The following is a 25288-nucleotide window of genomic DNA, read 5'->3' as shown; positions in this document are numbered from 1 at the left end:
AAGTAACAGTAGTTTTGACCTTAGAAAGCTGTGGCTGACTGTCGAGTTTCATGTTGCGCAAACATTCTCAGGAACGTGAACAGCTGTTTGCAGGACGTCTGAGAATGCACTTGGGATGAATGGAGAAGTGTGACTTTGACAGCTGTAATCAAAGTGCTGGGCTTTTCACAAAGCTGTTACAATAATAATGCCAGCAGGCTCCCTGTATGTATAAACCACGTCTCTACATAGTTCTTGACCAAAAAATAGGGTCTGGCAGCTCCGGCTGCACAGGATGCAGAAGCTGGCTTGGTTAGTCCCCTGACCTGCCAAATGTAATCTGACAAAACAAAGGGAACAGACAGGCTCATAAATACTCTGACTTGGCAGCCAAACACTTGGCAAGGGCTTTCCCACTCTTAGCACTTGGGAGCTGTTCTCCAGGGCTTGCAGCAGCTCCCTGAGGAGGGGGAGAGAAGAGGTAGAATAATTAGGTGCTGGGAGAGGGAGAGATTCTGCTAAAAATATCTGAGGCCATGTTAAGACCAAAAATGTGCCTGGCCAGAACCTTTGCGTGCTTGCAGCTGTGGACATTGTTCTACCCTGGAACTGATGCATACCAGTATTTGGCCAGCAGCTGGATGTCAGCTGAGGACTTCTGACAGTCAGAGACTGATTTTATTCAGGGAACAGAAAAGCAGGGTTCTGCCAGCCTACATCAAATGTGTGTGCAGCATACATAATTGACATACATAATTGGCATATACATACATAATTGGCAACAGAAGGGATGTCGTTTGACAAAACTGTGTAGAATAAATTGGGTTAATCTGCAAATCTCTGTGCAGAAAAGGACCAGTAACAGCTGGCTTTGTCAGCAGCATTATAGTATGTGTCTACACTAAGAGGATTTTAGGAGAGCAGACCCTCCATAGAGCAGATCCACTCCTGCTCTGTAGTCTAGGGAAAGGTTGCTTTGATCTTTCTCCTTGAGATTTGTAAAGCCCAGCCCCATTCCTCAGGCTTGGTGCTGAGAGGGTTTATTTCTTGCATGAAGTAGCTGGTTGCCTCACTTTTCCTTGCAGTAGAGAAGCCTCTTGTTTCCTAGTCCTGGCACCACTGCAGAAAGCTGAAGCCTTTGGATGATGTGTGGACTTGGTGCAATGAGTAAGACTTGGGAAAACTGACTGAACTGGTACAGCTGTGAGGCCTGCAGCTTATCTGCTCTGGGAGGAGGTCATTGTAGACAAGGTGGTCTATACTAGATGGAAATTTCTCAGTTTTGTATTAGAGTTGGTGCTTGTGGTAGCAATGGTGGGAGTGTTAGTGAAGACCAGCTTCTAGCATTTGTAATACAGTGCAGAGCAGGTGTAGGCAGCACGAGCATAAAAATGCCCAAACCTTCTTTACCATATAGCTCCAACTGCTCACCAGTGGAAAACTGCAGCTATTAATTTGCTGCTGGAAGAGAAATAATCCAGCCAGATTTTTGTGGCAGTGCTCTCTCACTTTTCCTAGTCAGGGCTTCTACTGTCTTGAGAGTAGATAAGAAACCTCAGGAAAGTTGGGAAAGTCCATATTAACCTAAGGAAGAGTACATCATGACCTTTCGTTTTGCTATCTAAAAACAGGCGGTATAGCCCTTATATATTTGTCACCTCTGTGAAGCTCTCCATGGCTGAGATCAGGGATATAAAAGTGGGTAATATGAGAGAAATTACTTTAGGATCTGTTGCCCTGGGAATCTCTGTGCCTTCTCCCCCCTGCCCATTTTAGATCCTTGTGCTGGATTTAACATAGGAAGAGACAACAACTAGAGTAGCTTCCACAGATTGACTTTACCCAGCTCCATTGACCAATTCCTCTCTCCTTCGCATCACAGAGTTGCCTCAGCAGCAGATGAATGACTGGGATGGGCTCTAAAGCTGGATCCAGACATGTAGGCACGTGTGGTTTGTGGTTCCCCCAACCTCTTTACGGCACCACAAACTGCACGTGTTGCATGTGAAACTGTGCACAGCACTGCTAATTTGCAGTGCCGGGGCAAAATTTGCTACCAAGATTTCTCAGTAGCAAAACAAAAACCTTAAAAAAAAAGTGATGCAACGCATGCCAAAGTGCTGTGTGCCAGGAAAAATGTGGAGATGGGGCAGCAGACAGCTCTGGGCCAGGCTTTTAAGTCCTGCCAGGATCCACAAGCTAGCTGAGGGGATGTTGACACACCCTGCAGGTTCTGATCCAGTTGCCTTTCTTTCTGCACAAAACAGAGAGGGGTGGTTATGCTTGCCCTTCAGCGAATGGCTCACACATTAGTGCTCTCACTGGAGATACTGAAGACCTAAGTTCAGTTATTGTTGATTGAGGGGTTTTGAAACCCTCCCTCCCCTTCCATAAATGGTCTAAACACCAAGCTATAATATCTTCTGGGATAGGGAACACAGTCTTCATTGTACTTGGACAAATTCAATATCCTTTGGGTACAAAAGCAAACGTGAGCATACCTCTATATCCCACTGATTAGGGACACTCACCTTGATGAGGACAAGACTTGGGCTTCAGTACCAGCCCCAAGGAGTATTTCACTATCTTATATTAAGTATTCACTGGGGCAAGATCTGAAACCTAGGTCTTCCTCTTCTGAGGTGAATCCTGTAACCACTAGACCCAATGAGTCATGTTCACAATCAGGGTCAGCATCTATTATTCAGTGTAAGGAAAAACAGCTTCAGCAGAAGGAATTTAAAATGATGCAGCCCAGAATAGCATGTAACTTGGTATCTGCTCTCCTGGCAGGTGAGAGATGTCAGAGTAGGGAATTAAACCAGTGTCTCCCATATTCTGCATGGCTGCTTTGTTCCCTGAGCTAATGGATTAAAAAAAGGGGCAACCATTCACCTCAGTCCTTTGTGAAAGGACTGAATCCCCACACCAGGAAAGTATTCACAGCACATGCTTCACCTTCTGAGAGAACAGCATTTAACAGGTACCTTTTTTCAATAGGCTATCTTAAGTAGCTTCCCATCTAGCATGCCAGTTGCTGTTGTTCCTGTTCTAAGCACCTAAATTTCTCCACTGTAGAGGAAGCTTCTTCACCTACTTTAGGTCAGTGGCTTCTGCTAGGATCCAGAGCTCTTGAGTTAGGGCTGCAACTGTCAGCACTGCAATACCTGTGTCCTTGTGCAGTTCCAGGTTTTTATCTCGTAATGCTACATTCTGCTCACCTTATTCATTCACCCACAAAATCCCATTGACTTGCTGAGACTTGCTATAAAGGGGATGATTTATATGAGTGGTGCCATTTACTTTTAGCCCCATCACCTAATCCTGGAGAACAGTTTAATAGGCTTACTTCAGTGGCATAATAACTAATCCCTGAAGAGTTCTGTTGAATAAGAGGCTTTTTCAATTCCAAGAGCTAACTATTCAAGAGCAGACTGGAGCGGCCCATGCAATGGAAAGGAAGCAGGAAGACTTTGCCCCATGCATTTTACAATCAGCATCACATTATTATTATTCTGCATTTCCCTTTTTAAAATGGTGCAGAGATGATTCATGTGACACTCCCCAGCTGGGACCCTAAGCACTGTTTAGTGTGACTAAGCTCTTAGAGACGTAATTTCTTGCTCCCTCTGATGCTGAGATGGGTGGAAACGATATAGGGTGTGATTAAGAGGGAATTTCTTGGTGTCAAAAGAAATTTGAGACTGGTCCTGAATGATTAATAAAGTGAGTTGAGGGGCAGTAGGAAAATTTGATCCAATAATTTTCCTTTAAGACAGAGCAAGAACGTGCCTCTCAGAAGTCACATGTGTGAAAGGTCACAGATTTGCATAATGTGGTTCCTTTGTAGACAGTGAAGCTAAAACCCAGTGCTGTAAAAGGCCTCCACTTCAGTGAGGGATCCAGCCTTATGTCCTCTTTCCTTTATTACAAGTTTAAAATCATGGATGGAGATCTATTATTTGTGATTATTTCTAATTCATTATATTATTTTTATGATGCAAAGTCCCAGCTGAGATCTGGCCACCTTTATGTTAGAAACTGGACAAATGTGACAGCTTGGCTTTGGCTGACACAATAAGTACAGAGCTGGGGAATGTGTACAGCTAGAAGCACAAACTCTGCAGCTTGATCTAAATGGACCAGTCACTGTACTCCGGGACAGCAACAACATAGCCTCTATGGAGAACCCATAACACATTCACTAGTGGGTTCCACAAGCAGAGAGTCCCTTCCCTAAAGAATTTACCATCTAAACAGTGGTGCTCAATCTCTGGCCCATACAGCCTTGTCATCTGGCCTATGGGGCCCCCCCACAGGTCTGGAAATTTGGTGGCATGGAAGCTGTGGTAGCACCATGGCAATTAATACTGCCACTGCTTCCCTGTTGCAAAATTTCTGGACCTGTGGGAAGCCTTGTGGGACAAATTGCACATGCCAGCATGTGGGGTCAGGTGGGCACATAGAGTTCATAGATTTCATAGATTTCTAGGGTCAGAAGGGACCTATTAGATTATGAAGTCTGACCCCCTGCTCTGGGAAGGAAAGAGCGCTGGGGTCAAGTGACCCCAGCCAGGTACTTATCTAATCTCCTTTTAAATGCCTTGAAGGTAGGGGAAAGCACCACCTGCTTTGGAAGCCCTTCCATATTTTGGCAATCCTCACCATAAAACATTTCTTCCTGATGCCCAATCTAAATCTGCTCTCCTTCAGTTTATGGCCATTGTTTCTAGTAACCCCAAGTGGCACCCTAGTAAACAGAGTATCCCCTATTCCCTGCTGACCCCCACCCCCTGATGAGCTTGTAGACAGCCACAAGATCACCTCTCAGCTTTCTCTTGCGGAGGTTGAAGAGATTCAGGTCCCTCAATCTGTCTTCATAAGATCTTACCTGCAGGCCCTCAACCATACGAGCAGCCCTCCTCTGAACCCGTTCCAGGTTATCCACATCCCCCTTGAAATGCAGTGCCCAAAACTGGATGCAGTACTCCAGCTGTGGCCTCACCAATGCCGCATAGAGGGGACCTCCCTATCACCTCCCTAGACCTACTCGTGATGCACCTACTAATGCAAGAAAGAGTGCAGTTAGCCTTACTTATTACCTTGTTACATTGGCGACTCATGTTCATTTTTGTGTCAACGATGACTCCAAAATCCCTTTCCACTGCTCTGGTACTCAGAATGGTACTTCCCAGTCTATAGGTGTCTTGGTGATTCTTTCTCCCCAGGTGCAGCACTTTGTACTTATCTTTGTTAAATTGCATCCTATTCTGATCTGCCCACTTTCCCAGTCTCCAAATCCACCTGAATTCGCTCTCTACCCTCTAGTGTGTTTACTATATTCCATAGTTTGGTGTCATCTGTGAATTTGGACAGAATGCTTTCTACACCCTCATCCAAATCACTGAGAACAGTAACTGAATCAAGGACAGAGCCTTGGGGGACACCACTGCCCAGAACTCTTTAGGTAGAAACTGACCCATCCACCACCACTCTCTGAGTGCATCCCATAAACCAGTTTTCCACCCACCTGACTGTGAAAAAATCCATGTCACAGCTACTTAGTTTATTTATAAGAGCTGGGTGCGACACTGTGTAGAAAGCCTTTTTAAAATCCAAGTACATAACATCTACCTGTACTCCTGCATCGAAGCATTCTGTGACCTGATTGCAGAGTTATTCTGCAACCAGATCTGGCATGTGGGGCTGAGCTAGAGCTCCACATTGCACCCACACACTGAACCCATGCTGGATCCAGCCTGCAGACTTACCCCATGCCAATCATCTGGTGTAACAGGTCAGAGAGACTGAACAGATAAAATGGGAGACAGACAACAGACACTTGTGAAGATGAAGGGACTTTGGCAAAGTTGCAAGGGCATTAGCAAAAGAGCAGGGAACAGAACCCAGAATTTCCTGAGCCCCAGTCTGATTCCTGATCCAACAGATCAGCAGTTCTATAAGCAGGGGATTTGGTTTCCATTAGGGTTATGGCACTTGCAAGTGGGGTCATGTGCCTCACAGTTCATTGATAGCATTAAGTCTTGCACCGGAAGTACAGTCATGAACAAACCAGTAGAGGGGCATTTGCATAAAAAGACCAGGCCCCTGAGGCCTCTCTCTACTGGAAGGTGTTTTTTTAATAAATTATTTTTACTTGCTTTGTGTTCTAAGTACTGTCTTGGGCAAAGCAGCTCACCTCTGTCAGTGTTCTCCAAATGGGCATAATAGTACTTACAGTAGCACAAGGGTCAAGAGAAGTTCACACAGAGCTCTGAATGTGCTGACTGGCTTTACTGCAGTTCCTACATAGAAATACCCATGACTTACCATAACAGATTTTTTCACACCTTTAAGAATACTGAACAAAAAGCAAAATTCTGTCACTTGCTGTCTGTGGTTGGGCTTGATCCTGCCATTTCTGAAGCATCTTCTGAAAGTTGATGAGTGCTCATAGCTCTTAGCATCATCAGTGAGAACTGAGGGTGCCTTCTAAGGGGCATCAGATGTCTTTGCACTATAGTTAGGTGCCCATACACTTTATAGATTGCACATAGTCTGACTGTCCTTTCACCCTAACTTATTGATTATAGGAGAGCTATGTTTGATTTGCACAGGGTCAAGTTTATTAGTTTCATAACATGACAACTGTTGTGCCAAAGGTCAAGAAATTGGAGTTTTAACCTAAGATCATTGAGAGGGAATGACTGTTGTCACACTGAGCTTTATAAGTGGGGCCAGAGTGTCATATTGTCACTGTCTCACACAGTCCGTACAACGCACACGTGGCTCAAAAGTGATTTCCTCTTTCTTTTTTTATTTCTTGTAAGGTCAAAGGCAGCTGTGTGAATCCAGTACCCACTTTTCAAATGGCTTCTTCACATCATGTTTCCTTACTATGTCATGGCTGGGTGTTGGTGAATGGATCCTTAGGTACAAGAATAAGATAAAGGACAGATAGAACTGCGTGTCCAAAAAAGCAACACTATGTGTACTTTCAGCACCATATTTGTTCAAAAATCAGTCAAACATCCTCATCAAACGACTCCATATTTTTTCTGTGTGCTCACATACCATAGTGCCGAGCATTCTAGAAATGCTTTATTTGCTGGACACTTGCTGTGCTTCAAGTATTTGCATTTATCATCACTGTTCAGTTTTCTGTCCTTGATTTTTTTTCATCCTGTTTAGTAAACCAAAGCAGAGGGCAGTCATCTGAGTAGGATCACACTTTCCTTTCTAAAGGCAACTGATAGTGACTTGATTTTGAGAAGTTTTGAGCTTCTGCTAATTTCAGTGGAACTTGCCACCTTTCAAGGCTGAGCCCTCTCACAGTGGTGTTTGCAGAACTTACTTTTGTGTTGAAGTTTACATCCCCCTTATTCCATTCTTTTTCATAAACATTTTTCATTGCACATCTGTCCTTGGCTCTCCAGCAGATTTATAAATACTAAAAGAATTGATTGTGTTAATAGAAACAGCCCTCCACAGCACTGCTCTGATTTCAGAAGTGTACTCTGACTTCCCTACTGTGGTTTACAAAGACTTGAGGAAGGGCATTTTGTGCCCAAAAGCTTGTCTAACATGTCTCTCACCTATTTATGTGGTCCAATAACAGGTACTACCTAACAAATCTTGTATCTCGAGGTTTACAAAAGCAGGCTCCTTTCAGTTAACAAGGTTTGGGTCAAATGGGCACTGAGGCATTACACCTGGAATTTACAGTACCTGATAGGTTTACTGCTCTGAGCACGGCACTGGAAGCCAGGAACACTTGCATTATGGTGCCATTTTTAACACTAACTAACTCTGTGGCCTTAGGTAATGGTCACTTAAGGTCACTTAATGTCTCTGCCTAGTCTCACCATTTGTAAAATGAACAGTAATTACTTATCTGCATCACAGAGCTGTTGGGAAGATGAATATGGAGTGCAGACAAGTATTACTATGGCATGCTGTGTGTTCTCATCCTTTTGAGCTCACAAAGAGAGTTCCTGATAGAACACTGCAGAGCTTCATTCTGCCTCATATCCTAATTCCACTTTTCTTGGCTCTGAGCCATGTTAGTATCATTTACCTAGGGCAATGATCTGGTCCCTTTGAATAACCACTTCCCAGTTCCACAGGGGGAAGTAACACAAAAGTGTTCTTTCCCCTGACAATAGCAGGGTCATCTGCACAATACTCCTACTCACCAGTGAACCAAAGACACATCTACACTACATAGTTTTGCCAGTAGAAATCAAGGGACAGGGCACTAGAGTAGACCTCTGGCCTGACCTGTGTCTGGCAAGATTCAACTGTGGGTTCTTGCTAGCTAGTGCAATTTATTATCACGTGGCTAAAGAAGCTGGAGAGGGAAGGCTGCTCCCAACAGGCTTCCTCTATTTTTAGCATTCAACCAAGATAGGGTTTATGTGTCTTTGGAATTCACATACTCTTTTATGGGATTCAGTATACATGACATTGAGTCAAATATTGTGCTGAGTTAAAGTGGTCACACATGTGTCTTGTTTTATTATTTTATTCTGAAGTTCTACAACCATATTTCAGGACACAAATGCCATGCCTTTACAGTTAATCAAGTCAAACATTTGATTTTTTTTCTTTATATGACAGTGTGTATATTCATAATATTGCCATGCTGCATAGTATTTATTTTGTGTTTAAAGAACATACAGTTCAGTGGAATGGATGTGAAGAGAAAAATGGAGTAAGTGCAGATATCAGAAATACTCTTCTATTCCAGTGAGTGAAGAGAACTTGCTTGGTGTTTCATGATGAAGTCACATAGACCACAAAGGTTCACCTACCCAGGGATTAAGCTACAGTGAGCTAAAGCCTAGTCTGTATTACATAGTTCTGCCAGCAGATCTCAGACAGGCAACTGAGCTAGTGTGACCCAGCCCTGCAGGTCTCATTTTCTTATCTCTTACAATCTCTTACAATCTCACTCTTCAGATCACACTTCTTATCACACTCACAGCCCCCCTTCCCCCCCAGTTAGAGCCTCCCGGGATGCAGTGTACAGTCTATCTGCACAGTTGTTACAGTGCAGTCACATCATTCTAGCAGGAGACAGGTGAAGCCATTGTACCTGCTTTGGCAGCTTCCCTGTGCTGCCTGCTCACTGCTGGCAGAAACCTAATGCAGACTTGCCTTAAGGCACCATGCTCCTGAATGGGGGCATTCACTCAGCCCTTAACACATGCACATTGACTTCATGCCTTTCATTAATTGACCACACTGTTTCTATTTCTGCATACAGGGGGCCTGAGTTATGGAGAAATGTTTCCTCGTCAGGAAATATAGTATTGACGCAGGATCTGTCAGGAGTGACCTCAGCTCACATTTAGAGAGACATAAATGTACTTTTGCCTTTTGAGTGACTGTTTTGCATTCCTAAAATATGTCACTGCCAAAGTGTTCCAGGTTTTAATTTTGAAAACAGTCATCTTATAATCAGTGGGTTTGTTTGGTTTTGGGGTTTTTTTTGGTCAATGAGTGTTAACAATAATAAAAAAACACAGAGGCTGTTGTTTCCTGTACAACATGCTTTATCCATTTCCCTGAGCCAGGCTAAAATACTTGATCGCTATAAGACAGATATTCAGCGTTGACCTGTAATTTGCCTAAACAGTTTTGTGTGTGCATCTAATAGTGCTGAGAATGTGGACGTGCACTATATTTATGTGCACAAACCTTGTCTTCACATAGGTACATCTAGCACATGAGAAATGGGGGTTTGTGTGCGTGGTGAATGGCTGTTTTTCATTGTGAGGTGCATTCAAGCATGCATGAGTGAAGGCTATTGAATCTTGAGCCTGGCTGAACACCAGGACATGTATGAAATCAGGGAGTGTCGCAACATGCCAACCGTCTATTAGCAGTAATATATATATATATAGAGAGAGAGATCTATCTATCTATCTATCTATCTATCTGACATGAGGATGTAAATTCTGGGACTGTCATTCCACTGAGGTGACACCAGAATCCTGCAGACAGAAGCAAGCGTAGTCATGTGACCTAGGCAGTTGGGCAAAAAGTTAATGTCCAGTCCAGTGGCAATAGCAACATTCTTAAAACATATATTCTACTTGAGTATGAAAAGAAGTTTTAAAAACTTGTAATTTAATCTAATAAAAAATGAAGGAAATATTTTGAGCCTGCTGAAAAGGCTTTGTTTTAATGCTGAGCTCCTAAAATTTTTTTTTTTTTAGGAAATAAAAGGAAAGGACATATTAAAAATATTATTTTAAACTGAAAAATCCAAATGTTTGAGCAAGTTTAGAAATTTTAGAAAATGTTAGAAATAGCTGCTTAACATATTTTCCAAATACTTTTTCATTTTTTTCCTAAATGGAAAATTTGGTGAAATTAAGCATTTCAGTGATCAGTGTATTTTCCAAAAAATGTATATGAAAATTCTGCCCATCTTGCACCAGGAAAAAAAAATTACAGCCCTGAAGGCAACTGCATTTCCTTTTATTTTATATAAAATAATGATTTCCACTCCTGCCCCTGACAAGGTGGTTATAGACATGTAAAGAGCCACATTCTTACAGCACCATGTTTCAGGGGTGTTGCTTTTCAACAGGAGTTGGTTCCCAGGGGAACCTGTCAATTTCCCTTTCCAACTTTGCAAAAAATTTGCTGGAAAAGGAAATGAAGCTTTGACAGTTCCTTTCAACATGTAATTCTTTCGATACAGAACTAATTAGAAAGGAGTTTGCAATTGTAATCAGTTTACTTCGGTGTCAAACTTTCTTTTAAAAGCTTGATGGAGAAAGGAAACATTTGAGATCCCATTTATATACATGCAAAGTGTTGTTTTAATTTGCAGTAGTAGTAGTATAAATTTTCCTTTGCAGAAGGTACATAGCAGGTAAGAGGATACAGTGAGAAATATTTAAACCCCTTCTATGGTAAAGTGCATCTGCTGATGACTCTACTGAGATTAAATGACATTGGAAGTGGAACAGGGGCTGGCCAAGATCTGTGTGAACTGTACTTGCTTAATAATATTGCCCATGAACTTGGCACTATGTAAATAATAACAGACATGTCCATCTTTCTTAGGTGTACAACGTCATCCTGCTTATTGGATCACCCATTTAAACAAGGCCGACTAAGGGTGAAGCCTCCCAGCTCTGTAGCCTTTCCTCCTGCCGCGCTATTCTGATTTCCAAAGAAGTCTCAGTTTTCACAGGTCTGCTGTATCTTGCCAGACAGAGCAAGAAATAGCTTGATGTACTTGAGAAAGGAAACCCACTTTCTTTTTTTTTTTTTTTTTTTTTGCTCCCCCCATCACAATAGGACATAGCAGCATCACAGTGACATGGGAGTCTGTGCAAGTCTCAGAAGAGGCAGGCAGGTGCTGCACAGTGTTGCACTGGGAAACTTTAGTAGCTGCTAGACGGGGGATAGAATGGTAGTATGCTCAGGGTCAAGTGGGTGGTGTGAATCCCCCTCTTCAGAAGGGTTTTCCCCAGACCAAGATTTGCTAAGCCCCAACAGAGCTATGCTTCCTATAGCCTGTTTGGTTTTTCTTTTTGTTTGTGCAAAACTTCTCCGAGAAGCTGCCACTAGTAGTCAGATCTGAATATTAGACCAAATATGACTATTGGTGTGAATGGAAACCTTGTCCACTCAGAAGAACTGAAATGAGAGGGTGGTTTCATTCCAAATACTGCACAACCCTGAGCAGCCATCTGATGACTTTCAGTCCCTACAAATCAGAAGTGAAAGGTTCTAGATCCATTCCCGAAGGGCACTGGAAAAATGCAGTGCAGTATCTCTTCAAGGGTATAACATGGATGCTCAGTTAAGACTCTGTTTAGTAGTATGAGGCAGGGACTGTGTCATTTTATGTCTGAGTTGGACCTGGTGCCAGTGGGCATGTAGCTAGGAATGTGAAAGCATGACTACAGAGCCAGCAACTATCTTCCTGGCATTTCAACTACTGAAGTCTGCAACTAATACTTGACAGTATTACTTAACAGCAGATAATACTTAACATACGATTAATTGTGAGGTCCCTTCCACCACAAAGTCTAAGTGATAAAAAAATACTGTACTGGTTATAGCTCTTTCTGCCTGCATTTCATATGCCTTAACTAGCCAATCTGCACTTGGAGAAGCTGAAGGCTGGTCAGCTTGGAGGCACTTAGGAAAACTGATCTGAATGAACTAAAGCTGTATATTAAAAGAAGGCTACTTACATTCATGAAGCTTAGGTGTGATACTCTCATTCTGAATCAAAGTGGTATTAGTTAATTTTGCCTTACTTCATTTAAAATAAAATTCAATTTAGCATTCCACACTGGAGGTCTAATGCAGTTTAATCAAGTCTTTTTCAACTTACAACTTTAGTTAGTTAATTTTTCTGACTGTCCCAGTAAAGGCAAGCTGAGAAGCAGGGCAGGTTCAGGCTGAGAAAGTTGCCCCTGAGATTATTCTTTCCTTCAATATTTGCTCACTAAGCTTTTCACTTCAGATAGCACCACCTCTCATGCAGGTGTGCTCTGAAGGCAGTTTACTAGTCACGTAGCATTTTAGCTCTGTAGAACCAGCCAGGGTCAAAATGGAGAGTAATGGTATTAGAGACAGCTCCTGTAGAAGCAGCTTGGCTAGCAAGTCCTGTTTGGAAAACATGGGCAAAGAGACCCTCCTAGGAAAATAGAAAAATGTGACTGTTGGGATCCAAGTGGGGGGAGGGAAGCCAAACCAAAGAGAAAATGGTGGCTTTTCTGTTTCAACCCCTGTGAGTTACGGCTTCTTACATTGGTATTACTTGATAAGCTTGTCAGTGTTGAAATAGGCCTATTCAGGCTTTGATGTTGACACTTCCCCAGAGGTGAAGGGAGGGGAAGAGCGTTTCCTGAACATCTGGGCTAAGCAGACTGTAGTTGATCAGATCACACCGTGCATGTGGTTTGAGCGGAGTGGGGACTTTCCTGCCTCCTCCTCCCTCCAGGAATCCTTTAACCCTGTCCCTATAGGGCATGACTCTCTTTACCCTGGGCCCACACTTGTCAAATGCCTTTTGACCCCTCATTTTAAATAGCTTCAATTTCATTAGGAAAACCTCCTCTTTTTCCTCCCTCCCCTACTCGGGTCCCTTAAGAAGTGCCTCTTCTGTCTCTCCCCAGCTGTGCATAACACCAGAGAGGGACAAACATGTAAATCTAATTCTTACAAACCTAATCTTCTACAGAAGTAGAGTTTTGCTTACCATATACTGTGCCTAGCCCAATGGTGCCCTGCTCCCAAACTATCATTAATTCAGGACACAGAAAATACTTACATACCAGCTGTGCCCCCACAAATCACAGTGCCCTGTATGTCTCTTCATTGTTGATTCCCCCCAGCCCCCTGCCATCCAGTGTCTGAAGGTAATTTTACTTACATAAGTGTGACTTACTCCTAGAGGGTACTAGAGGTGGGTAATGTCCTTTCAGGTAGATGGCAAATCCAGTATTGGCCCTCACTGTCTTCTGTGCTCCAGAAGCTATCTGAACATGACCAGTAGTTAGTAAATATGATTGTCTGGAGTCTGTTGGGCTTGTGTAGTCTCTTTACATTAGGTGAAGAAAAAAAACCAACAGCAGGAAGATTACCTAGGTCAGAGGTGCCAAATATAATCTTTGGGCCCAATTCAGCCCATGGAGCCAATCAATCCATCCAAGCTGCTGAGCTGCTAGAATTTGGGAACATGGGGGTGTGGCCTGCCACAGAATTTGGGCGGAAAGGGGGGACCCAGGACCTGTTGGACATGCCTGTCAACAGCAGGAAGGCAATCAAGGGCTTTGTTGATTCAGCGCCCCTCTCCTCAACCTACAACAACTTGGCCTGTCCTGCGACCCTGCCACCACTGTCCTGGGGCCTGCTGCTGCTGTAGGTGGTGGCCCCATGTAGATCTAGCCCAGGAACAGCCCTGTGGCCCAGATCTGGTCTGGGGCCAAGAGTGAGTTTGACAATGGGCAGATTATTATCAGCAATGCAGCAATACCTACAGCCCCTAAATCGTAGGTGCTGCATGAACAGAGTAAGGGATGTCTCCACTGCAACCAGCTAATTAAAGGAGCTAGACATAGGGTGGGCAGGAGACAAAAACCAAAGTTGTAAAGTGCTTTCCCAAGGCAGCATGGAAGAGTAGTGACAGTCAAGAATAGAGTCCCAGTCACCCACTCACTCACATCCTCAGTCACACTAGATTTTACACAAACTTCACATTTCTCTAAGAGCAGTGAATTCATTGGGGGCAATTCCTAATTTAATGGGCAAAATTCAGGCCCGACTGACTTTCAGTTATGCAAAACTGTGGCTTCCAGTCCTCTGCACTGCTACATGGTTAAATGCTTGTGCATTCCAGGCACCATATGAAAAATACCACTGGGTGCGACACAGCTGAAATTTCTACACAGCTTAAAGGCAGGAATGGCAGGAGTTGAAGATGATTCCGGCATTGTCACTGGAACTGGCAAGGAGTCTGAGAGGGAGTTGGGGTTTTTTAGGTGAAAGGAGAGGGCATTGGAGACAACAGGAAGTTCAGTCCTATGTGTTCAGGTTGTGAATATCCTAGAGATGATATCAGAGAAAGACAGTCTCATGGTAAAGAAGCAGAGGGGCAAACTTAGGAGCCACATTGTCATAAAGGCAGTGTGGGAGTGAATGAAACTGTCCAGTGGGCAAGAGAAGGAAAGGAGGAGACTGAGGAAAGGTCCCTGAGAACTCCACTTCTGGGGAGAGAAGAAAAAATGATCCTAATGGTCCTGAGTCAGTAAGATAGTAGAACAAGCACATAAATGGAGTGCAGGGAGGAAAAGGTTTTGAGGAGGATGGGGTGATCCACTGTTTGTGGTGCGGATCACGGAAGAGGTGGAACAAAATGTTCTTGTCTTCATAAGGAGGAAGGCCTCAGTGACTATAGTGAGGGCAATTTCCACAGAGTAGAGGCCAGAAACCAGACTGCTGGGCACCTAGGAAAGATTTGGGAAAGTATTAAGTCTTGGCAACATGAATGAGGCACAGACAGTCCAGAAGATGAAAGATGTGGTGGAGAAAGATGAAGGAGTAGGTGGAGAGGAAGGTGGGCATGAGAGTTCCTTCAGGAACTAAACACCTAAGGTATTCATGAAGGTGGAGGCTAAATCACTGAATGAGAATGAGTGAAGGGGAGCTGATGAGATCACAACGGGATGGGACCAAAGGTCTAAAAAAACTGTTTGTGCTGGATAGAAGCAGGGAGACCTCAGTCAGTAACTGATTGACTTAAAAGAGGAAGAGGAAGGGACTGGAGGGCAGAGCTACTGCTAGGTAGAAATGATTGATTGTATCTTCAAAGAAACTGGAAAGCCCCTGAGACAGGAGAAAGAGGCAGTGTAGGAGGGTCTATTCAGATGCACTGGCAGTGCCTGAAGGTGAAGAAGTGGGCACATAGTGGAGGGAAGCAGACCCTGGGTTTATGAATGAGTAATGTGAGCAATGAGAGAACTAATAATAATCCTTTTCCCCGGGGCCCTGTAAGCAGTGCCATGAAACATGGAAAGCTTGCATACCTTCTAATTGCTCAGGGTCCAGAATCTCATATAACATGACATGGTGAATGCTGGTAGCTGTCCCCCAAGGGATCATGTCAATTCAGCTTTTAGAGGCTGGGTGTAGGGTCATCATTTTCTCATGGCTTTTCTTGGGAAATCTTGTGAGGTTTCCATGGGGGAAACAAGCAAAGGTCACAATAACAAGCAAAGGACTAAAAAGCCATAGGCATTCTTCTGTGCTAAGAAAACCTTTTCTTTGTGTCTAAATAGGAGCAGTCCAGATTTTAAATACAGGAATTGTCCTACTGGAAATATCCCTTATTAAGCCAATCTAATCCCCCAAAACTAAGGTCCAGGTCTTAATTGTGCCTGTCTGGACATATTAAGGTGGCTGGAGTGTGTTGCAAGCCCTTCCTTTTACCTTCTACATGCCTTTGGGGATGCAGGGGACAGAAAGGCTACTGATGCTCTCAGTAGTGATCTCTCCCTTCCCCCATCACCCTAGTGATTGGTGATCTCTCCCTTCCCCCATCCCACCCCTCATAAGGCTCATACATACAGGCAATGCTTCCTTTTTATTTTATTCTCAAAAGGCACCACACTATGTAGGTGACTTGTGAACATCTTTCCCACATAACCAAATTGTTATCAGGTAAAATTCTAAAGCATTTTACTGAATTTCACTGTGGTTGGGATTGCTGCAACAATGTGAATTACTAGAAATTTATTCTACAAAAGATATATGTGGTAATTCACATCATGCTTGTTAAAATCTTGATTTCTAAGTACAATGTATTGCTTTGAATTAATGATGCTTTGGAAAAAGAGGAGATTAACAAATGCACTTATACCCTGGCAGTGGTTTGTCGAGCAGCATAATAACTTCCTTGTAAGGTAAAGTGCCTATTTCTACAAGGAAATAACAAGTTAGCTGTTCAGGAAATTATCTTTGTCAAAATGTTGAAATTGGCAGCATGGAATACACCACAGCTTCCAGAACTCCTGGCTAGTATGGCGCCATAGAAACATTTGTGAATTTTCCTTTGAATGTTGTCCTTCTTACCCATGTAATAATGATACTTTGCCTTTATAATATGTCTTGTGTATTGATACTGTATCTATGTTGATATTTCTTATGGTAGAAGGTGGGATAGATTTGCACCTTTATAGACTAACTAAATCAGAGAAGCATAGTATAAGCAGTTGTAAGCAGTGGGCTTACTTCATCAGATGCTGTAAAGGGACTGCAGGAAGCAAAGCTTCTAAATAGAAAGCAGTGATTAGAATAGAAAGACTAGGAAAAAGAGGAGGGGAGGGGGAGTGGAAGAGAGATTTCCTATACCATGTCTAGCACTAGCATTTGAGCACCTCTAGAGAGCTTACCACTGTAGTGTGCTTGCAGTTTGGTGGAGCCTTTTCCCCTGTAATTTATAGGTGGGGAAATCTAGGTGAAAGGAACAAATCAGCTTTTCTTATTATAGGTCATTATGCTGAACTTGGGTTCTTATTTAAGAAAAATGCATGGCAGTTTGGACTTGTTTCCTGTGTACAGCATGTGGGTATGCAGCTTGTGTGTTCCTGTGTTGTCAAAGCTATGCAGTTCACTGGCTTGCTATTAATGCTGTATCCCTCCAGTGGATTTTTCTTTTAAATTGACGGTAACAAGCCTGACCCTGCATATTTTGTGTACTGCAGAACTCCTCTTTTGGGCTCAGTGGGAGTTGTGGATGCATAAAAGGTTGTGGGTTTAGGCCCAAAGTTAATTTAAAAATAATCTGGCCAAGTCTGTTTGGTTCTCATCCATTCCTGAGACTGGTAGATTGCACAGGCCCATTCAGTCATGGCCTTCTAACAGGAAGTTTCAGAGTATAAACCTTGGATACAGTAATGAAATACGGGTGGAAGGGAAATAGTACTGACTCAGGATGACAATTTCATGCAGTCATATCCACACCGGCCTTTGGATTCAATGCAAATCAGCGAGAGCCTTACCCTTTGAGACATTCATCCCCATGTAAAACATCCCCTGGAAAAGGCAGATCTTCAGATGACTTTTACTTCATAAAGCTTTTCAGCAGAACGTTGGTACAGGTCCTTCTTAAAGATAAGGGCCTGATTTTCTAATACAATCTGACTTTTTTGTGTCCCTCAACTGAGGCAAAGGGGCTGGATTCTGTCCATAAGCCACCAGCTGAGAATTCCCCTCCTGAAGGGGAATGACTTGCAGGCAGACAGCTGGCAGAACAAGCTCTGGTGTCAGCTGCCCTACTCCACCCCATCCTGTTACAGGGAGTATTCTAGGGAAGGGAGAGGACATGTCTGAGTTGAGGAAGAGCTGTACTGGAGCTCAGCTGCTTCATAGGCTCTCATAAGAACTCGTAAGTCAGAACAGTCCACACTTACTTCCCTCCTTCCTTTGAGCAAGTTCAGATGCAGAGGAAAACCTAATCCAAATTGTTTTACTCCTGAAGATGCTGGAAGGAATAGGCTGAAAGAATGTCTAACAGGTTTAAGCCCACATACTCTACTTCCCTGGATGGAAAGGAGCCAAAACCTGTGGCTTTCGACAGGTGGACTGGGCCAGGAAAGGGGGATGGAAGAACGCAATGTTTGCTCCATGACATGCTTTCCTTCCCTCTGCAGAAGTCCCCTTCATAACAGTCCTGTAGGCATCAAACAACTTGACTTGGAGTAGGGCTGCGGGTGGGGAGGAAGGGTGGATTGCTTTCCATTCTCTAAGCTTTAATGACAAGCTATTGTAAAACTCAGCTGAGAAAGCTGCCACCTTCTTACCTGAGTTCCTATTTGTGTTGTGACATCCGCAGTGAGGAGTGTCCAGTAAGTCCTTATTCATACCATGGAGGGGCTACAGTGCTTTGAGGGCTGGTGTCGATCTTGTGAAGGTTCAGACTTCAGCAGATAGCTTCAGGTTATCCATGTGTTCTGTGGCCTGAACCATCTGCCACTTCTCTACTGGAGAGAACCCCAGGCCTCCATGCAAGTGTGAAGAGGAAACCCAAATCTGTGCATTTAATTTACAACCATCAGCAGCACAACAGACTTTTAAGGGTATAAAAGTGCTCCCTCCCACTGGAATCATCTACTAATAGATGACCAAATATTGTTCAGGATCTAGAGCAATATGCCTCTCTGCAGCTGTAGGCACCTACATACTCTTATGCATCTGACCTGAAGGGCCCCGTGTTTCTCACAAACCATAGCTTCCAATCCTGGTGGAGCTTGCTTTGCCCTTCCACCTTCTGAAGAAATTGTATACCATGTAATTTACTATATGCATGTCAACTGGTAGTGGCCTTGAACCCCATGCAAAGCTTAAAGCAGTGGAGTGAAATGCATGACCTATGGATCAAATATTGTTTGCAAAATCAAGTGCAAGTGTCACTTGCAAATGGAGGGGAGTGTTTCTTCCGCTCTTTTCAGCACTGGTGGGGCTGCACCAGGAGTACTGCATCCAGTTTTGGGCGCCATGCATCAAGAAAGTTATGGACAGTTTGGAAAGAGTCCAGCTGAGAACAACAAAAATGACTAGGGGCCTGGGAGGCAAGACTTATGAGGAAGTACCAAAAGAACTAGGGTTATTTAGTCTGGAGAAGAGAAGGCTGAGGGCATTGGTGATGCATAGGGGGTACACGCGCATCCTGAGATTGGCGGTACACCCCCTGCAAAAAATGCTGCCGAAGCTGCTGGCCGCACCTGCAGGCATTTGCCGCTCACCATCCCCCCCAGTCGCTGACACCACTGGTGGCATCTGCAGGCAGTTCCCGATTGCCCTGCTGATGGTGTTTGCAGGTGGTTGCCGACTGCTGGTTGGCGCTTGGTCCCCCCGCCCACTGCCGACACCACCAGTTGTCTGCAGGAGCTCCCCATTCAGCCTGCCCCTGGTGCCGCCACTGCTGTGGCTGGCTGCGTGAGCTCGCTGTTGCCATGCCCCTGCCACCACTGTCACCACCTGCAGGCAGTTGCCAGCATACCCCTCCCAGCCTCTGGGACTGGCTGGTTTAGTCAGGGATACTCCTGCCTTGAGCAGGTGCCTAGATTAGATGACTTTGTGATGTCCCTTCTAGCCTTACTGTCCTATGATCCTAAATCCAGCCTGCAAAGCTCCCAGAGGGGCCAGGAATTTGGGAGTGGGACTTATTATAGAACTTCAAACTATGGAGGCCCACTAAGCATATGCTAGTGGCAGGGGGCAAAGAACAGCTACATTAGATTCACAGTTTCCAGGTCCAGGCCTGGCCTGCAAGGAGCCCTCTGGTCTGATTCTGGCCCAGGGGGTGCACGCAAGTTTGACATCTCTAGGTTAACGGGCTCATTGTCCAAGAATAATGTTTTGCTCTGCTGCTCTTGGTCTAAGTTCACCATCCCACCTTTCTGTGCAGGGCACAGGTAAGTAGCTTCTCCTAGATGCAAACAGGACCTCTGCAATCTCAGAGTAGGGACAGGAGAAAAGGGTATGCTAGACCACTTCCCTATGCATTGGTTGAATAATGCCTGCAGTACAACATTAGACTTTGAAACCGTTCTCTTTTTGGTTGTGCAAAAGTGCTTACAATTTTTTTGGGTAAGGATTTAAAAAGGAATGTGATCACTGGAATGTAAACACAAAGTCTTGCTCCTTTGCCTATTAGTGACTCAGACCCAGCTCCATAGAAGTTATTTAGGTACCAAAGTAGGAATTAGAGATCTAGAAGACCTTTGTGGATTTGGGGATCAGTGCATCAGTAGCTTTGATATCAGACTCTCTTAAATAAGCTTTTTTCCTGCCAGATAGATTTGGAGGGGCAGAGGGGTAGTGGAAATTAAACAGGACTAGATTTTCATCTGAAGGCATGCGAATTACTTCGCACAGCCACATGTGGCTTTGACCTTTTTTTAATAAATACACACAGTCTCACAGGTACCAAAATAATTATAAAACAGAATGTACAACATATACATTATGTACAACAGCTAAAGGTGTAGCAATTATGACACACACAGTGCGAAATGCATTGGAAACCAGGTCCACAATTAACATTATTGCTACCTTTCCCATAAAAGCCAAGAGGTTATTTCCCCATTTCAATACCTCTGATCTCCTAATACACCACAGAGAGCAGCTGAGGTCAGTCAACAGAGTGCATTATAATCAGCCCAACAGAAATCTATGAAATGTAGTCAAAGAGGATGGGATATTCATGTGAACCTGTCCTGACATTTAGAGGCAAACATTCCACTGTACTCATGTTCTCTAGACGCCTCTTGTACACATTCCTGTATGTCAAATGCATGTTCAGGTAGACTGCAGTCTGTCTTCATACTGATCATATATTTGGACAACCAGTTAACTGAGAAGTGGTGTAATTTGTCACAGATTTCTACTGATCTTCTACGTTTCTCCCATAATTACAATGCAGCTCAGAACATGAATCTTGCTGTTATAGTCATGTGCTCTGTGCTGTACAGTGTATTTCAGTATTTTTTTTCACATTTCTCCATTTTTTAAAAAGAAAATAAGTCTCTGTTATACATATGTACAGACTCATGTCCTTTCTGAGAATCCTCCATTTTATAATGCCAACTGTCGTCCTCCAATAATGCAATCATCATACATCAGCTAGAAGGGAAAAGGAAGAGTATAAGTCAATGCAATACTTTTATAGGAAACACTCAGATCTACCCAAAGCAAAATCAGGTCAAGCTCTGCTAGTCTCAACCTCAGTATCACTGCTCACACAACTAAGGTGAGCCACTGCTCACACAACTAAGGTAAGCAGAATGTAATCTTTAATCTGAGATGACTTGCACACCAACATTCAATAACAGCCATATAATTTCTTAAGGCTGTATTGTACTGTAACATTAGTTTTATCAATCTTCTCTCTCTTAACAAGATCCTGATCATAAGGAAATAAAAGTGCAACATTTCACAGCACTTTGGAATCACTGTGAATTTTGCTTCATTAAGGCCCATAAACAGTGATCCAGAAATGACATCTACATTTAAGAAAATTTATTGCAATAGGACTGGGTGTCTAGTACTCAAGCCCTGACTACTGGGTTTCTAATGCTGGCTATTGTAACCTCTTAGTCAGCCTTGATTGTATACGATTTATATCCAGTGTGGTAACAGACCAAATTTTGTATCCCACCAAAATATCACCTCCCAACCCTAAAACTTAAGGGCATCAGGTGTGCATATTTCCAACAACTTTAATGGGGCAACTTGCATAGAAGGTCCTTTCTGCAATAAAAGGTGAAAATAAATACTTACTTCATCCTCCGTAAATTCTGATTCTGATTCACTGCTTTCCTCATCCTCACTTTCTGGCAGCATTTGTAGGTCTGCTATGGTTAACTGCTTCAGCTGTTCTTGTATGATGGAGTTGTCTCTTCCCCATGTGAGCTGGTATGGAGAATAGCCTTGGTAGGTCACTTTATTCACATCTGCCCCGTGTTTCACCAGAAGTGACACCAGCTCTGAATTCTGCAGGTCTACAGCTAAGTGTAGGGCAGTTCTGCCATTACAAGGTTCCTGTTCAGAAAAATAAAACAGGATATTTAGTCTCAGGAGTTAAGTGTGACAATACAGAACTATGTGTTCTTATGGCTGCGCTATCACATCCAGTTAAACCAAGAGCTTCAAATACCCACCTGAGCATTGACATCTGCTCCTAAGGACAGCAAACATTCCACAATAGCCAGATACCCTTGAATAGATGCCAAATGGAGACATGTATGTCCTGAAAGGCAAACACATTTAAACATTAATTACTTCCCCCATTACACATTATCACTCACTCAGATCTAAATTCCTTTCTACCCTATATAATATTTTGGTATTTGAATCCACTGCTCCAAATCAAAGGCGAAATTTTGAGGTGAACCAGAGTGCTCATAGAATAGGAGGCTCACATCAATTTTTTGAAGAACCTTATTTCTTAGATGCTTTACTTAAAAAAACAAAAAAAACCAAAAACCCAAAAAACTGAAAAAAGTCATCTTGATTTTCCACAGTAGCTTGTTTAACCAAACAAGAAAACATCCAAAACGTCAAAATTAAAATAATAGAAGCCAAAAATCCAAAAAGAAAATCCCCACAGCACTAGATGCTGGAAGTTCAAGTGCCAAGAGTCAGTGGACAGAGCAAAGACTGGCAGGCAGAACTGTGACTTATCCCCAGCTCCACTGAAGAGAGACTTTAAGGAAGTTCCATTCCTGCCTCAGTTTCCACATCTGTGAAATGGGAATGACGAGGCTGGCACGTTTCTAAAGCTCCTTTGGTTGCAAAAAGCCAATGCCCTCTCAAAGGGCCGTCTATTCGAACTGGCGTAAGCTGCGAGCGGCGTACCATTGTAGTTGGCAGCCTGCAGGATGGCATGCAGGTGGTGCGCCTGGCAGTACTGTGTGAGCACCCCCACGCTCCTCAGGGAGCCCTGCTCACAGGCGATGTGCAGCGGCATGTTTCCACGGAAGTCCCTGATCTCAGGGTCGCATCCAGCCTTGAGAAGGGCCTCGGCGATCTCAGGCTGATCCGTGATCACGGCCAGGTGCAGCGGCGTCTGGGGCCAAACAGGACAAGAGTGGGATCAGCCAGGGGCCAAAGGCAGAGCAGGGCCCAGCCCGAACCAGCCCAGCCCAGCCGCCTGACCGGCCCGGCGCAGGGAGGAGGGGCAGGTACCTGGCTGAGGTGGTTCTGCAGGTCGAGGAAGGCGGGCTCGGCCCGCGCCTGCCGGATGGCCTCCAGGCTCAGTGCCAGCTCCTCGTGGATGACGGCCAAGTGCAGGAACCTGCGGGGGAGGGAAAGTCCCAGTGAGGCGGCGCGTTGCGCAAGGCCGGGCTTTCCGGCGCCGGCTGGGGCTTTCCACACGCCCTGGCCGCGCTCCAGGGACTTTCCAGCGGCTCCGCCCGCCCGCCCCGGCCTCCGCGCGCGGGGCCCTGACCCCGGCCCCAATCCTGGCCCCACTTACGAGTCCCCGTCGTCCGTTAGCTGGTGGCGCCAGGCCGGGGCCGGCGCGGGCTGCGCGGCGGGCGGCTGCAGGCGGATGTCGCGCAGGTCACGCACCAGCTGGTCGTAGTCCTCCTCCTTCATGGAGTCCAGGCCGCTGTCGTGCCGGTCGTCTAGCGCCGCGCGCTCCTTGCGCGGCACCATGGCGAAGCCAGGGCCGAGGCCGAGCTCGGGGCAATACGCAGGGCTGTGCATAGCGGAGTTACGGCTGCTCACGGCTCCGACGCTGCCAGCATCTGCGTGCAGGCGGCGAGGCCACGGCGCGGCATTATAGGCGCGGGCGGAGGCGGGGGGATTTCTGCGGGGCGGGGCCTGCCCGGGAATTTCCAGCGCAGTCACCGCCAGGCCTGCTGTGCTCGGCCTGGCCCGGCCCTGCTGTTGCTGCTGCTGCAGGGCGGCGCCTCGCCTGAGGAATCCCCTGGTGGGGCCGAGCTCGGGGGTTTTTTCTGTTCAACTGCAGGGGAAGGACGGCCCGGCCCCGGCCTCGGCCCCTTCCCTCCCCGTGTCCCCTCCCCTGCGCCTGGGCTTTCCCTCAAGCTTTCCCCCTGTGGCAGGGGGCTCCGTGGCGCTGGGCCTCCTCCCCGTCCCGGGGCCCACTCTGTGCCCGGCACAGGCAAGTAGGAGCGGAGCAGCCAGCGCAGCAGCCGGAGGTCCTCGGGGGGCGGTTCTCAGGCCTGACTTTTCTGGAGGAGGAGGCACCAAAGCAATGTCTTGTCCTCAAGGCTGGACACAGGCATAGGAAAATCAAGCGACCAGGACCAGACAGAAAGGGCACAGTAACGATTATTCTTATCATTATCTCTGGCACAGGGGGGCCCAATACTAAAAGTTTGCCCAGGGCTGCCAGGAGTCTAGGTACAGTGCTGCACTGCCCTTCTGGTCACAAAGCTCACCCAGAAGCAGGGGGATGACCTGGCCAAACTCACTGTGACATGCAGCTCCCCTGAGTGCCACTCGGGCTGCAGCAGGGGCCTGAGCTGTGAGGCTAAGCAACTGCCCTGTTGTGCAGGTGGTCCTGAGCTGCCTAGTCTGTTCCATGTCAGTTTGGTAACATGGTACTTCGGTAACAGGCTTTGGGTTTCATTAGGTTAGGACAAATGACACTACTGAGATGTATGGAACAATGATTGCACAGATAATAAGCCTAGCTACCCCGGACCTCAGAACTGTCTGTGGAGTCTGACAAGCTTTTCAGAGATCTACTTTGCGCAATTGCAGACTATAAACTCTTCTCTACTTGTGTAACCTACTTGGTACAGGTACTCTCTCTAGGGGGCTTCACCTTTGCCCTCTGAAGTTTGTACTAAAACTCCAGCCAGCGTCAATGCAGTCAGATGAGGCATAGATAGAGGAGTTCCACTTCCATTCCTGTAGGTCCAGTATCAGTCAAAGGTTAAATTCACTTCTTTCCCAGAGTGAAAAGAACAAATGCTGTTCAAATTGGGAACAGTGACTTCTTTTAGCCTTTATGCTGTTCACATCTCTCCTTTGCTGGAAGTATCTATTGTGTGCAGTGATATTCACTGGTAAAGGGATAACCAAAACCAAAAGCTCCTAGATTGATAAAAGATATTTCTAGCCGTACTGGCAGACATGTAGAATTCAACAAGCTAGTTTGGCTGGGATCATTGACAAAGCTTGCATTTTTTCCTCAGATTTAGGGGGTTTTCCAAGAGGTTTTTTTCTGCAATTGTAGCTGACGACACTGAGTAATAACATCTGAGCATTTTCTCTCGTCTTCTTCCCTTGGGATGGC

General features: G+C 45.0%; 1 protein-coding gene across 1 annotated transcript; it reads right to left on the bottom strand.

Moving 5' to 3' along the window:
- Positions 1-20379: 20379 nt before the first annotated feature.
- On the bottom strand, positions 20380-24014 carry NFKBIA (NFKB inhibitor alpha). The gene is made up of 6 exons (XM_006015367.2): positions 23495-24014; positions 23206-23314; positions 22876-23086; positions 22179-22267; positions 21799-22059; positions 20380-21141 (listed from the first exon to the last, which is right to left on the bottom strand). The coding sequence occupies exons 1-6, from the start codon at positions 23725-23727 to the stop codon at positions 21094-21096; spliced, it is 951 nt and encodes a 316-aa protein (XP_006015429.1). The 5' UTR covers positions 23728-24014; the 3' UTR covers positions 20380-21093.
- Positions 24015-25288: the final 1274 nt, after the last annotated feature.

This window comes from Alligator sinensis, unplaced genomic scaffold (assembly GCF_000455745.1).
Source record: "Alligator sinensis unplaced genomic scaffold, ASM45574v1 scaffold280_1, whole genome shotgun sequence".
NCBI lineage: Eukaryota > Metazoa > Chordata > Crocodylia > Alligatoridae > Alligator > Alligator sinensis.
Note: the sequence above shows the minus strand (reverse complement) of the source record. Positions and strands in the feature narration are given on the sequence as shown.